Source organism: Haliotis asinina, chromosome 8 (genome assembly GCF_037392515.1).
Source record: "Haliotis asinina isolate JCU_RB_2024 chromosome 8, JCU_Hal_asi_v2, whole genome shotgun sequence".
Taxonomy (NCBI): Eukaryota; Metazoa; Mollusca; class Gastropoda; order Lepetellida; family Haliotidae; genus Haliotis; species Haliotis asinina.
This window is the reverse complement of record NC_090287.1, coordinates 28675228-28691872: the sequence shown is the minus strand read 5'-3', so window position 1 is coordinate 28691872 and position 16645 is coordinate 28675228. Positions and strand designations below refer to the sequence as shown.

Genomic DNA, 16645 nt, shown 5'->3' with positions numbered 1-16645 from the left:
ACCTCATCTCGTTATTTTACCTCGTACGACAAGCATTGGTTAATGAAGATCAATTCTAACTCTAATCATAATGTGTCTAGAAAACAAAAGTCTGTTGTCTTTAAGGTTTGTGAAAATAAACATGCAACAGAAATATGCCATGGAATTACTTGATTTTCAATGTCTTTAGCGCACTCTTCCTGTTTCACAGCCTTCTTCACTAAAGCCACAAAGTTGCAAAAGCGATACCAAATGGATTCATAATGCTTTATTATCTAAAATAATAAAATCATACTCAACCGTAAATTTACCTAAAGAACAAAATACACATTCAACTAGAATTATTAATCCCACTGGAGTGTGTAGAAAGTGGACAACTGACAAATCTGGAAGATATAAGCTCAGATTGACAAGGTCAAATGAGCTAAGACAATTGTTCTGATTGTGGTATTGACAAAGGCAATGTATATAGACACAGTAACATCAGTGTTCTCACTGTAATACCCACCCATAGCTATCCTGTACGGCAGCTCACCAGCACAGTCATTTGGAACCAATGGCGCACATTTACGATGACAGTTGAACTTGCAATCTAAAATGAGAGACATTATATACAATCATTCAACAGGATAGAAACTGATATGATATTGCTCTTGTCCCATAAGTTTACAGGATGGTGAACTTTATAAGGCACTGAAAATCATATGACCTCCTAGGATTAAGTGGAGCCATGACATCGCTTTTTCTGAAAGTTTGATTTGCAGTGAAAATGGGATTCTAATACCGGAGACAACTACATTTTCCCTCCAATATACAAATATTGTTATTGTCTTCAAAATGGTTTTGTCTAAAAAAAAGCTGTACAAAACTGTGATTGGTATTAACACATTTTGTTGGCCTTAGGAAGATAAATTTAAAGATAAATTTACTCTTTTTAAGTTGAACACACAATATGTCTCTTGTAAGACTGGTGTTCTTAACTGTGTTTTCTTCTTTCTAGTAACTATCAGATGTTTGATCCTAAAAATTGATAAAACATGCCTTCAGAGTAATCATGAATCATGGAAACAAACAGAAAATGCTAGAAGTTCATCACTTCATGGCTAAAGCTTGCACTACATCAAAACACTGAAATATTAACTGAAACATACATCTTGAAATGGAGCATGTCCTGTCAAGATGCAGCTTCATAGTTTCAATTCGTTGGCCAAATAGTTTATACCAAAACCCATTGAAATAAATCAAGATGTCTGCCTGAAGATCAGCAGTATTCTATTACAAAATCATTAAGAGATGATGAGATTTAGGTTCCATTACCACCAAGAAATGGTTGCAAATTATTGATTTTTAAACACTGTCAAATTGAAAACACTTAAACAAAATGTTCACAGAAAAGCCTTGAGTAAATGTTCCATTAACTAACAATACTAATTTGTAGAAGCATTCATTCTGTAGTTAAATAATAAATGATAAAATGTTCTTCAGCAAGATGAAAAATAAAAAAGAGATGTAGACAAATGAGCACCCATTAAAAGTTACTTGAAACTATTGCAGTAAAATTTCTTTCAACCAGGATCTAGGATTAAAGTAATACATCATTCAGTGCAAACCAATCATACATGACTACTTTGACAAAAGTTAACACAATGGCAGCTTCCCTCTTCAGAATCATAAGAATGTCTGTTCTCTATGATCAATGAAGCCAAGTTCTAAATGTCAAGTTAGTTCAGTGCGACTATAACCTTTACATCAACAAAAATAGTGTGAAACAGGCAAGTGTGAGGAAAACAGGTTGGCAGAATTAAAGACTACCAGAGACAGGTCACTTGCTTTGTTGAAAATTAGAAGTTACATAATGCATTTCCATTTTCCTTCTTTGTCAACCTTATTCTAAAAAGACGGTACCCTAGTCACTTTGGTGCCAAATGTACTGAACTAATTATAAGCCTCTGTAATTGATGAGATAGGCTATCGACTTCCACCGCCACTGGCTTATGCTCTCGTCTGGGATTCAAAGATGCTATGTAAGAAGTATGTCTTGGAGAGAAATATCAGGAGAATCACATCTCTTTGTGGGTGAAATGTGTGAGGCAATTTGTTACATCTAATTGCAACTGATGTGTAAGCTAGAACCTGGTCTTCACAAACAATCTGAACACAAGGATTATACAGATAACTCTGAATGTGCTCTACTTCAAATACTACATGTATTATTCTAATCACTTCAGTACCTTCATTGAATTCAAGGATGTGGATGCTTAATGTTGCAAACAATAATCCAGCTGTATCATACCACCTTGGAAATACTAGAAATTCTAGAAAAATCCCTCTTTGCATGCATGCACGCTCACAAACGAGGGGTAGCCCAGTGGTTACAGCATTCACTCTCCCGCTGACACAGGTTCTATTCCATACATAGGTTTAGTGTGTGGAGATCATGGTGTCCCCCATCATGATATTGCTGGAATGTTGCTAATATCAGCATGAAAACCATAGTACAGTACACGCTTGTACTAGTCCTAACAGACTAATGTCTGCTTCGCAGTCCTAGCCCTATAAGATTTCTGCCATAGTTCAATATACAAATATATAACTCAGCAGACCAGTCCTTGTTTTATCACCTTTATGCCAAGGGCCAGGCAGGGTAACAATAAATGCCATCTCTTTACATCATTCGATGTAGAAAAATTAGCATCAGCCCTTAAGGTGACACCCAATGGTGGAAAGAAAGTAAAGTCATTAAAGTAACGAATTCTGACTATCCAGTCCATTTTAGACAACTAAATTAAACCCAGCGTGGAATTCTGGAAAGTTTGTCACTTGTCTCTCTAAAGGGCATCACACCATGTTTTCCATTATCCTGGACCCATTCACCACAAGAACTTCTTTCCAGTCACGTTTGACAACAGACATCGAATACAATGACACAATACTGGTTAAAGGAACTCTATATAGGGTAGTAACAATGTAGTAGACTGTTGGTATCATGCAACTAAAAATAGATGCCATAGATATAAAATACAACTCAAATTGTAGAGGCCAAAAGGCTTCCCACTGATCTCTACAAGAAAGCGTATCTCAAGATGTCCATTCTGCTTCATAGTCTCCTCCTCAATCTACAACACATCAGTGACTTTACTTAATGAGGGAACTATTTGTAATGTGAACCTATGCCAAACTCTCAATTTAGAACAGTAATTTGGCCGGTTGCTGTGTTCAAGCTAAACAGCAGCAGAAATTCTGTGCTTGGTTATCAAAACTGGAGAAGAAAATTGTGACATCACTTCTGCATCAAGCTTACATGAAGCATAGGTCAAGGAAAAGCTGATCCAAATGGCATCAAGACAGTATAACACGTGGATAATTGATGAGGAGACTGACCTGTACATGTATGTTTTTTTATCTTGTAACCTCATTTAAACCTTTTTATTTTATTGTCAGTATCAGTCTGCTCAGACATTTGTGCAATAAGGAGTCAATTACTATAGATGTTACAGTATTTGTTATATTGGATGGAAAGAGTTCCGCCAGTACCCCTCTCTTTTTACACAGAATATTTCAATACTGAAATAAAGTTAATTGATTGGGTTTTTTTTTATACCTGTTCTAGTCTATAGAATGTATATTTACGGTCAGGTATGCATGTCATTTTGTAATTTTGGCATTTTATTGGGGTGAGGTGTATGGGTGGAAGTCTTAGCTATTGGACTGTTAACCTTCATCTGGCATACTGTGGTGTCAGAATGTGCATGAGTAACTGATACAGTATTTTGAAGGTGCTGATTAATAAGGTCCCACTTTTTTCGGGTGGTGGATTATTCATAATGGACAGTTTACACAGGAGCTTTATCTGTTTAAAGTTTATGCAGGTACTGACGGTTGGAAGAATCAAGGTGTCAGTTAACAAGGTGATGGGAATATCATGGTTCCTGTATACTCAGGTAATGAGAATAACAAGGTGTAAGTTCCCAAATGCTTTGTATGTAGAAATGTTAGATTTATGAGCACTATGATGTCCCCAGTTGGAATAACAAGGTGTCATTATACAAATGTTCGGGCACTCTTAAGAGTAAGTTTATGCATGGGTAATATAATGTCAATCTGATGTGAGGAGGGAAGTTCCAGTTTACTTAGATGGTGGATTATTCAGGTGGGTCAGTTTACACTGATGTCAGTGTAAGTTGACACACATATTGGATTACTAATGTCAGGTTACTCAGCTGTAGATTACTGAGGTGTCAGTTTGCCAAGGCAATGGATAACTAAGGTGTCAGTCTACTTGCCAATAAGTGTTTTGGAGATTCAGGGACCCATTTCTTTAGGTGTAATGAATATTGAAGTGGTAGTATAGTCAGTAAAGACAAGCATTGGTAGTGTATAGGCGTCAGTATTTGAAGGTGTCAGTACACTCTGCTAGTGTAGACATAATCAAAGAGACTGTCAAGACAGGGGTTGGGAATATATAGATGTCATAATTTTGAAGGTGTCAGTATAGTCAGGTGTTGCGAATTTCAAGGCTTGAGGAATATGAAGGTGCTAGTGTACTCAATAGCTGCATCACTACGATATAGCTCACACTAGATGCCTTGTACATTCTTCAAACTATTTGAAGTTTACAGTATTACTCCATCCCATATGAAGGTGCTGATTAATAAAGTCCCACCTTTCTCAGATGGTGGATTATTCATAATGAACAGTTTACACAGGAGCTTTTTCTGTTTTAAGTTTATGCAGGTACTGATGGTTGGAAGAATCAAGGTGTCCGTTAACAGGGTGATGGGAATATCATGGTTCCAGTATACTCAGGTAATGAGACTATCAAGGCGTAAGTTTACAAATGCATTGTGTGTAGAAATGTCATAAAATGATGTGCTACACTGCAAAGTTGTCAGTTTACAAAGATTTATGAGCACTATGGTGTCCCCTGTTGATGCATCCTTAAATAATTAAATTTCAAGAACCACTCTGTTACTCATACAACAGCATTATGTCATCATATTCTGTTACTCATACAACAGCATTATGTCATCATACTCTGTTACTCATACAACAGCATTATGTCATCATACTCTGTTCCTCATACAACAGCATTATGTCATCATACTCTGTTACTCATGTTTCTATCAATATATTCAGAACATCCTAGCCCAACTGTGCCCACAGGCACCAACATGCATCACTCGAAAGAAGCATCTACGGAAACCCAACTTAATTATTTTGTCTGCTGTTTCCTGCTTTCTGTCATAACTTACATGTCACCTCCTACATCAGACACAACTTCCAGAAATGACAGCAAGCATGCATAGGATTGTTAGCTTCAGAGTGATTTCTGATGCACTGTTTGAGTAAAAAATGACATAATTCTGATTGTTTTCTAATCTCAGCTTCAGGCTGTGCCAGTCAAAAGACATCTAGCAAGGATGATGCATTAAACAGCAGGTTTGTTCAGATTAATTGAGGACACAGTCAGGTCAGCCTGACATATATTAAGTCAGTCATAGGAGGGAGGGGAGTATGTGTTGCCATTGGTTAATCTGAACACAAAGTCATTTACACCAGTGTCCTGGTGAGTTAAAACACACAGTGACAGTGAAAACACTGGCACATAATGACAAAAAAGCCGTATGTTGCCTTGATAGAAATTTACATCCATATAATTAACTCTGATCAAAATACACAGTGACTACTTGAATATTTTTTAATTAGGCTTTTCTGTCAATCTAACAAATAGGAATGTTTACATGACTATGATCGGTGTAGATATGTAAATCTAAGTAGTTAACACCGATAAAATTTCAATTCTTAAACTACAGTGGAAGCTGTCAAAAGCAGCATCTGTCCAATCCGGCAAGTTGTCAACACCAGCATGAAATCTCAGTCCCATCCATGACTTGAACATTTATTATCTGCTCTATGATCCAGCACATCGTCTAAACTGGATTATTGATTCAGTCCCAATGTGTGCTGCTTTAGACAGCTTCCTCTGTAACTTAATTTGCATTTGCATCAATCTAAAACACAGGAAAGTCTACATATCCTTGTACAAGATATATCAACATATCTGACTGAGATTAAAACTCATTGCCTCTTCTTGAAACAATTCAAATAATACTTTGAGTGAGTGAGTACTGTTCTTACATCTGTGGCTGAGAACATGAGAATTTGTGTTTGTCATGGTATCCTGTTTAGAGTATAAATCCAATGCTGCATTTGAGCTGCATTTGAGCTGAGATTCTGCATGAAAGGGACTTCACTACAAGATAATGTTTCGGGGCTATTTGTGGCCCCTTCATCAGCATTTTTCACATAAAGAGACAGTAAATTGTCACTGATTATTTGGTGGACCCACACATTTTCCCATATTCTGCAAGCCTCAGTGAGTGAGTGAGTGAGTGAGTGAGTGAGTGAGTCAGTCAGTCAGTCTTTTCTTACACTTGTGGCTCAGAACATGAGAAATTACATATGTTGTCAGGTTTTTGGTTTAAATTATGACCTGTACACTGTGAAACCCTCTGAAATGTCAGTCTACAGCAATGATGTAGATCAAGTTATAGACCATCCAGTCCTTACCTTTACACTGCATTCCTTGTCTGAAAAGGCCTTTGAGTAGTCGCTTGCACCACTGGCATACGGTGGGGCGAGTGTAGTTGTGGACAACGAATGTGTGAGGCACCTTGATGCGTTTGGCGAACTCCCTCTCCTGCCACATAGGGCGGCCGCTCCAGGACTTGGACCGACCACTCCCTGGGGATGGGGGAGCAGTAGGACTGGGCACATTCAGGAGGTTCTGTGAGATGTAAGAAGATGACGGAGACTTAAGTTAAAAGTCAAATACTGACTATCAGAGGTAGGACTTTCAGGTGAGGTAAGGTTAAATGGGGCTTAACGTCGCACTTAAGAATATTTTGCTCATATTATGATGTGCATGTGCATGTGTGTGCATGTGTGTGCATGTGTGGCTGCTTGTACTTGCCCCGACCAGGTGTTATAGTGCTTTATAGCTAAAATGCATAGAATTATCATTAAAACGACTGCATGTTATCAGAAATGAGCGGTCCACTGTAACTTGATAATGCCCGCAAAATGCTTGACAACGGGCTATTATCAAGCCCGTTGTTAGGTGACGTCATAAGTAGCTCAGCTGTTGAAGTTCAATCACCTATGGCTCGATTGGACTTGGGTTCATTATTGACCATATATCTGGCTTACATTCGTCACATGTGCCTGTGCCATTATTCACCTTCCTGCCTGTGCCAACCATAACAATTGTACCATAAATGACAACGTACAGCAATGAAAATATCGACTTGAAGTCTACCATTGATCACTGAAAACAATGGCGGCTGGTAGTATGGGCAAAGGTCAAGGTCAAATGTCGTCACTTTCAATAGTGACGTCATCTCTGTTGTTCTATGACGTGACTACATTTGTAAAATGTGTGTCAGTGACCTCCGTCGTTTTGTTGTTGGCTGTAAATGCTTCTAAACCAACGCCGCTGTTTTTATTCTTATTTTATTAAAAATTCTATTCATTTTAGCTATAATAACGGTACGCTATTTTTCAGGGCATTATCATTTGCAACCTCGGGATTCTGCAAATGATAATGCCCTGAAAAATAGCGTTACCCTTATAATACCCCACTCAGACAGATTATACTGACCCCAAGCCAACCAGTCCTTCTTGTACCCATTAATGCCAAGTACCAGGCAGGGACCAACAAGTACAACCAACACTTTAATATCTTTTTGGTATGACACTGCCAGGGATCAAACCCATGACGCTCCACTCTCTGGGCAGACACTCTAACTACTATACTACAGAGACAATCTAACACATTCAGGGATTTCCAGAGTTGACCATAATGAAACATCATTAGTGGAAACTACTTAGCACATACAGAAAGCTCTGTGACAAATGACATTGATGAGACCTCTACAGTTGAACACTAGGAAAAATAGATAATGGAAACTATTTAGCACATTCAGGGGGGTCAATGACTAAACACAGTAATTCAGTTCTTATCACCCAGGTCATTGACTTCAGACTTCACATCTCTTTTAACAGTATATAAGACATATTCCATCATTGCTGCAGCAGCATTCACAAGGAGATGGAAGTTACTAACAATAACTATTTGGCTGAAACCAAACAGCATCAGATGCATGCACACTGATCATGCCATGGATTCCAAAATGACAATCAGCACACAGCTCACATAAACAACTAAGGCTTTCTGATCCTGGTCTATCTACATATTCTAACATAAGTAGCAATCTGGGACACGTGGTCCCCACATGTTTATGTCTTACAACAAACACATGAAGCCATGTTCCTTTTTTTCCTGACCAAAGTTGCTGACTGGAGTGCTGAAATATGTTCTTGAGATCATTGAACAATTAAACAGGTTCTCATGCAAACTGATTTCAAGTTTTAGGAGATTTCCCTTACATCTTTGTCATTGAGGGCTGGCTCCGGTAAAGGCAAGGTGAAGGACACATTGGATGACACACTCCCCGAGGACTGGCGTCGATAGCGTTGATGATTGCAGTTGTTGGGTATCTTGTAGGCACAACGCTTATGGAAATTCTGTCCACAACCTAAAATACATTCAAATAAGGCCTTGTGAATTTTCACCAGCTACTCAGATTATCAATACAGACATCTTCGTTATAAATGTAAACATCAATAGCAAAATTGATCAACAAGGGTTTCATCTCTTGGAACTGTTCAATTCTTGATTGTCATGTTTGCATCTCTTAATCAATCCTATTTCAGACCTTATTTCACCATATGACCACGTTTAGACCAACCTTCAGATTCAGGCCTACAGGGATGCAGCCAGTTTTTACATAACTGGGCTAATTCATCTGCTGATTTTGGAAAGTGTGAAAATACCTATCTGAGCAAAGGACAACATGTTTTATGTCATTGCTTTTTCATGTTTAAGCTTACCATCTTTTTTGAGTTCCTGTTTGCCAATGTTTGGACCACTCTTCACACTTGCCCACATCTGTACCTATCTTCACACTTTCCCGATGTTTATAACCTATTTTCACAATTGCCCATATCTGTACCTATCTTCACACTTTCCCGATGTTTATAACCTATTTTTCCACTTGCCTACAGATTTCAGAAAGTAGGAAAACATATCCTTAAACATACCATCATTCTTGAGTTCCTGCTTGCGATTATGTTACTTGTCTTCACATCTGCCCATGTATTGACCTATCTTCACATTTGCCCATGTATTGACCTATCTTCACATTTGCCCACGTATCGACCAATCTTCACACTTGCCCACGTATTGACCTACCTTCACATTTGCCCATGTACTGACCTATTTTCACATTTGGCCATATATTGACCTATCTTCACATTTGCCCATGTATTGACCTATCTTCACATTTGCCCATGTGATTGACCTATCTTCACACTTGCCCATGTATTGACCTATCTTCACACTTGCCCATGTACTGACCTATTTTCACATTTGGCCATATATTGACCTATCTTCACATTTGCCCATGTATTGACCTATCTTCACACTTGCCCACATATTGACCTATCTTCACACTTGCCCATGTACTGACCTATCTTCACATTTGGCCATATATTGACCTATCTTCACACTTGGCCACGTATTGACCTATCTTCACACTTGCCCATGTATTGACCTACCTTCACATTTGCCCATGTACTGACCTATTTTCACATTTGGCCATATATTGACCTATCTTCACATTTGCCCATGCATTGACCTATCTTCACACTTGCCCACATATTGACCTATCTTCACACTTGCCCATGTACTGACCTATCTTCACATTTGGCCATATATTGACCTATCTTCACACTTGGCCACGTATTGACCTATCTTCACACTTGCCCATGTTTACACCCACCTTCACACTTGAGTCCCTGTTTTACAAGTCCAAACAGCATCTCCCCACAGAAGTCGCAGAAGTGAGGTGACTTGTAGGAATGGACAAACAGCAAGTGGGGTCGAATCTGAAGCTCCTCCATCGTGGCTTGGGCTGAAACATAAAAGACAGACATGAGTATAAGGCTTGTATCTCAAGAAATACAACACCTCAGCAATGACAAAGAAGAAAAAAAAAGAAAAACAAAAGGAAACGTTGACTTCTTTTCACCATAAAACTAGTGGCAACAACAGATTTGCTGCAAAAGAAACCATCTTCACAATATTGTAAAAAATTTTGCAGATGCTCAAGTTTCACTTAAGTGAGCATCTTGTGTAAAGAAACATGGTGGAAACACCTTTCCAAACTGGTTTGGATGAGATGGAACAATTTCCCAGGTGCTGTTTGAACACTCTTTCCTGCTACCGGTGGAACACAAATAAGAAAATAAGTTCCCTGACTTTTCAGAATAGTTAAGGAGAAAATGTCACATGTTTTGAATATAAAATGGTCACTGGTTCCCTATCCCTTCAGGATGTAGTTAAGGTGGAAACGTCTTCCTGGATACAAAATTGAAAACCAATTCCTCATCTTTTCAGGATAGAGCTGAGGTGCAAACAACTTCCAGCCTCTCCTTTTCACAGAAATGGTTGGCACTTGTGCTCTGTCTATATGGTAATACAGTACTTAATTCTCTTAGATGTTTGAGCTGATCTTATCAGAAAGTGACATCTTTGAGTTAACCAATGAGAATAACTGATCCTGAGTACTTGACAGTAGGTGCATTGAAATACCCCTCTGGTTTAAGCATTCACTCATGTCACCAAAGGCCCAGGTTCTATTTTTCACAATAGTACAAAGTTTGAAAGTCATTTCTCTGCATTGACAAAAGGACTTCAATTCATGAGAAGGTTGTTTATTTATGGTACATCAATTTGTTGTCATAGACAATACTGCCTAATACCAAGACGACAGAGGAGAATGATCAGAATGTCAACATATTAGAAACAGTCTCGATTATCTACCAGAATGGGTGAAACGTAGATTTGTCTCAGCATAAATTTCTTTTGAAGTTGTGTTGAAGTCTGATAAAATATACGGACAAAACAATTTCATAGTGCTTGTAACAACTTTCCTTCTGGATACAATGTATACTGACAACAGCACCATGATGCTCTCCAGCCTTTCCCCATGATGGTTCATTCATCACACTAATGTTTGAGATCCTGTTAATGTGTCAGTGATTAGCAACAATCAAGCATAAGCTTTGGTAACATTGTCACTTAATTGTTTCTTCTGACCAGACAAGAACCTGGATGGGACTGTGAATTAGACAATGCCTGACTGCTACCTACATCCCATATCACCATCCGTATATATAACTACTAACCAAAACACAAACATATTGTATTCTGAAATTCTGAAAACAACAACACAATTTCCAGTACTTTTTCAGTGAAATAAACAAGAAACATTACAAACAATGTTTATAAAGTACAACTAATAACAATGTTATAACATCATTTTTTTCCAAAATTTATTTTTCATATCCAAAGTACATAAACATGCTGGTAGTACAATATTGTTGCAACAGAAGTAAGCAGACATCAAAATAAGGGAGAATTTTTCTGGCACAAAATTCATAACAGGTATGAAGTCATAACCTTTGACAAATTGAAATGTTTGGTAAGAGAGAAAAGTAATGTATCTGTTGAACTAAATAACAAATAAGTGCAGAGTTGCATGGTTACGCTCAAGTCAGTCATATACCTTCTAGGCAGAAACACAACTGAAACGAGCTTAATTCTGGGTCTGTTATCTCTCTGTTTGACCTGGAGAGTGTTGTTTCTTTATTCAAGACAAATCTGTCCACAAATATTGAGCTAAACACTACCTGTAATAGGGCTGATAATGCTCCTCCACAGCAAGTGGGTGGTCAGGCCTGGCTCTTGATTACAAAGTAGAAGTAGTTTGTAGATGAACACAGTGTCAACCAACTGGGCCATGTAGAGGTTACTGAGTGACCTTGTCACATTCTGCTGAGCTCAGAGTAGCAATCCCACCTGGCTGTGACAGGCTAATTACCAGAAAGTGTGAAATCTAAAGCTGAAATATTTCTTCTCACTTGTTTCATAATCCTTTGCCGTGAACTAAAAATGCATCATGGCAACCTCTGAAAAATGTTTACTAACCATTTCAAGTTTGTTGTGTTACGTTGGATGAGTACCATTCACAAAATTGATTTACCTCATAAATCAAACGAAAAGGGTGAAACTGAATTATCTTTACAAAAATTGTTGAACTACATTCAATAAGTTAGTGGTAACTGCTACAGTAATCTTAAAATTCCTATTCTTTAAATTCCTTAGTAATTCTCCATACTGGCCAGATCCAGACGAACTTAAACACTATATTGTCAGCACATAATAGACTTACTGCAAAGGTACTGGCATATATTGGTGAACCTTAAATGAACATCCAAAAGTACTGATGAAATACATACTGACTGCAACAAAACTGGTAAGATAATAGATGCACTTAAACAGTATTGGTCAGTTCATAAATAGATGATACTAAACAACTTTCAGAACTTCTGTGTAATACCATTTTTATTAAACAAATCAATGATTTGGTATGAAAGGAGAGAAAGCAAGTTTGATACTAAATCTTTCACGAGTTTAATAAAAATGGCATCACACAAAAGCAAGTTTAGTAATCTGTTTATTACTCTCCAACATAAATTAATAGAAACTGCGGATTCACTGCCTACAGTGTGAGGACTCTCAGCTTTCCATGAGTCAAGCGAGGTCTAATACCTTTGCGAAAACAGCATTAGCACTGTGACGCCATAACTGTGAAGCATTATGACTTCATACTTCTAGGGTAATACACTAGTGTAATATTGCCATAGAAATATTACACTGCAGTATCTTCCATGGGTAAGTAATAATACACTTACTGTAATGGTCAGCACAGCAAATTTAATAACAGTATAATAAATTATACTTTATGAAATGTGTATCTGGTTAACCAAAGGCTACAGAATAACATTAAGTGAGTGAGTGAGTTTAGTTTTATTCTGCACTCAGCAATATTACAGCTATATGGCGGCGGTCTGTAAATAATCGAGTCTGGACCAGACAATCCAGTGATCAACATGAGCATCGATCTGGCATGACATATGCCAACCAAGTCAGCAAGTCTGACCACCTGATCCCGTTAGTCGCCTCTTACAACAAGCATAGTCGCCTTTTATGGCAAGCATGGGTTGCTGAAGGCCTATTCTACCCCGGGACCTTCACGGGTAGAATAACATTAAGATGTCTTTCTACAAATGCAACCTTGCATCACAGTCAAACTATGGACATATGTATAGACATCAGAAGCTTGTACTCTGTAGACACACTTTATAGGTCTCTACTATCAAGCACAATTGATTTTTCTCATTGTACCATCCATTTGTTTGAGTCAGTTGACCTGAATCACCATGTTTGTTGACAAATGAAAGATGCAATAAAATCTAAATTCATCAGGGCAAACAAAGACTGTGAGTGACTGTGAAGCTGCACGGGATAGCCCAACATCATGATGATTTTCTAGCAGCCATTGCAGTCTCTGTTCAGAACAGCAGTAACTCCTAATCAGTTCTCATGTTATCAAGTTTTGAAACATAAACTGAATATTAAATTAAGGAATATTTCAAGGCTTTTCAACAATTCCAACTGTTACTTTCAAGGCTTTCAAGTTGACTGTTAACCTTCCTCTGTCATTATTGTTTTTTTCAAACCAGACAACTAAATACATGTATCTGTTGTAAGACCAAAACCACTATATGATTATAACAGATTTTTCTGCAAGATACGTTTTGTCAACCAGACTAGTAAATAATATAAAATAAATCTGTCATGAGCTCAAATGGTTATATTAACAAGCACAGAAGTGAGCACAGCTCACATACCCCCACTTCCCACTTTGGGACATGGAAATGACTGATATTGATATACAGTTTGACAAGGATCAGCAGCTTAAAAAAAAATTATTCTTGACTCTAATAAACTTTATATACATGTTAGATAATAGTTTTGCCATGTACACCTTTATTTGCATATATGAAATGAAGAAATTAACTATTTAGAATCAATCAGAGCTATATTTGTACTTATGACATAAACAAAACAACCCATGTAGATACAGAAAATATATCAAAAGTTGATAACATCAAAGAAATAACTAACATAGATACAGAGAGTAAACCACATAGTGGTGCACAGGACACAAAGAAAGACCATGAAAGGAGACAAGTTAACATCACACTTTGAATAATCACATTTTGCAATTAACAGCACATGGCATATCTGTGGGTCATGACTAACTTGTGTTACTAAGTTTGGTGAACCAAGCATGTATAATTTCAGTGCTATGCTGTGGCCAGGCAACCATCAAACATATTTGGCACTAAGTCATGTTTCCATAAACAACCACAGAACAATTTTCGAAACAAAAAAATTTAAATAGCGAAAGGCACATCAATGGCTATTTGTTAACATGTGTTAAGTTTGGTGAACCTCACATGTAAATTTGGAGAGATATGCCACGAACAAAACCACCAAACACATTTGGCACGAAGTCGTGTTTCCATGGAAACAGCCAAAAACCAAAATTTTGAAAAAAAAAATTTTAAATAACAAGAAGCACATCTATGGGAAATTATTAACATGTATGTGAAGTTGGTGAACCTAGAATATAAACTCTAAGAGATATGCTCCAGAAAAAATACATCAAACACATTTGGCACAAAATCGTATTTCCATGGGAAGAGCTAAATACAAAATTTTGAAAAGCTACAAAATAGCAAAGGGCACATCTATGAGTAATAATTAACATGTGTGTGAAGTTTGGTGAACCTAGCATGTACACTGTAAGAGACATGCTGCGGACAAAACCATCAAATACGTAAACTTTAAGAGACATGCTCAAAGCACAGTTTCAGGATGGAAGGAGAGAAGGATGGACGGAATGAACGCTATACTTCGTAGCAGTGGTATAACAAGTATATGTTATTATACAAGCAATTTAAGTAATTTCAAGGCTTTACAAGGACAATTCATGGACAATTCAAGATTGCATGAAATCTGAATATGAAAGGGACATTGGTGTTCCTGTTTGTCATAGATGTTGTGATCCACTGTGCAGAGTGGTGTCCCTTGCAATATGAATCCTGATTTGACTGACTATTTATCATGCTGTATCAGAGCCAGTTCATTGGAATTTGTCCATTTTGGTCATAGCCACACACAGTGTACTTAATGAGTGACTGAGCTTAGTTTTACATCACTTCTAGCAATCACATCAAGGGACACCAGTAATGAGCTCCACACATTGTACCCATGTTGGGAATCAAACCTTCATCATTGGCATGACAAGCAAACACTTTAACCACAAGGCTTCCCCACTGCAATGTCCTTTATGAAAGCCTGGGTGACATAAATATTTGACAAATACAAATGCATACTGATATGTACAGTCACGACAAATGAAAGTGATGTAAGTCATTACGTCATTAAAAATTATCATGCGTGTGTTTGTATCAAATCTACTGCTGTTTTTTTGGTCTTGATTTCTTAAATAGGACAAATAATTAATCCATTTCTGCCCACATCATGTTTGTTAAACTCAGCCATGATATTCATTCTACCGGTAACCATGGCAATATATCATTTCTAAATAAGAAGGTTGCAGACTTAGTAATAGTTTGTCATTTGCATTGTGATATAATCAATTTGTTCTGATATATTGTACAGGTACTGTTTTCTTTTTAAGGTGATCTTATTGTTTTGAGCTAAGCTTTATTATTCATTAAAAATGTGAAATTCCAATATTGGACCTTAAATTAATTTTTACAAATGTTATGGCTCTAAAATATGACTTAAACACACAGTAAACATCCGCTGAATCAATATTTATACATGGATGAAAATGATTCAAACTTCAAGTATATTACTAGCCAGATTGTTTCATGTTTCATGATAAGTGATAAAATGTAGGCCCTATAGAACATAAGCATTGTCAAACAACAACAATGTACCCTAGAAATAGACATAAATTAACCCATCGAAATATTTGACTCTATGACCTATGACCTTCGTATGCACCAGGAACCTTATTCAGAAAGCAAAGGTTAACATGTTTATTTATAGTCCAGAGGATAAGGTTTTAAGATCTTTCTTTCATGAAGTTCACAAGTTAACAATGGAAGACAATCAAACTGTTCTGCAACAGCTTTAGACAAAGGTTTCCCATTTTCACATGGCAAACGTCTTTGCAAGGCACACGGAAGAATGACATGATGATGAAATGCTCTGAGGACACTTTGACCTTTATGTTATTCTGACACAGAAGTAGAAAAAATCTCATAAAGTATTGTGACAACAAGTTTGTCATCACATATTTCACCACTGTTGTTTGAAGGGTAATTGCCTAATGTCAAGTTGCTTCAGAATTCTATGAAGGACATACAAATTCAAAACGATCCTAAATTTTCACTAATCACATTTAGATATAGATTTACCTAGTCATTTAAGACAGCTAGCTAGGTCACTAAGTTCAGATCAAACATAATCAAGGTTTCTTAGTTTTAGAATGCTTTTTTCAGGTTTGAGATCAACACTTCCTTGTTTGAGATAAAACCTTAAACAGCAAGTATTCTTCTTGGTTAACATGGGTAATCCACAGTTTCCGCCACTCAA

At 37.2% G+C, this 16645-nt stretch overlaps 1 protein-coding gene across 4 annotated transcripts in view; it reads right to left on the bottom strand.

The window, feature by feature from the left end:
• The window catches only part of LOC137293505 (serine/threonine-protein kinase D3-like), a 106088-nt gene that overhangs the window by 42723 nt on the left and 46720 nt on the right, over nucleotides 1-16645 (bottom strand). For 2 of the 4 annotated variants that reach the window (XM_067824083.1, XM_067824084.1), the window contains exons 3-6: nucleotides 9882-10013; nucleotides 8428-8576; nucleotides 6550-6766; nucleotides 488-571 (exon numbers count right to left, since the gene is read on the bottom strand). In XM_067824083.1, coding sequence (XP_067680184.1) covers nucleotides 488-571; nucleotides 6550-6766; nucleotides 8428-8576; nucleotides 9882-10013 — 582 coding nt within the window. Of the gene's footprint in view, nucleotides 1-475; nucleotides 572-6549; nucleotides 6767-8427; nucleotides 8577-9881; nucleotides 10014-11793; nucleotides 11853-16645 lie in introns of those variants that run through there. The other 2 variants (XM_067824085.1, XM_067824082.1) reach the window with 2 other exon arrangements.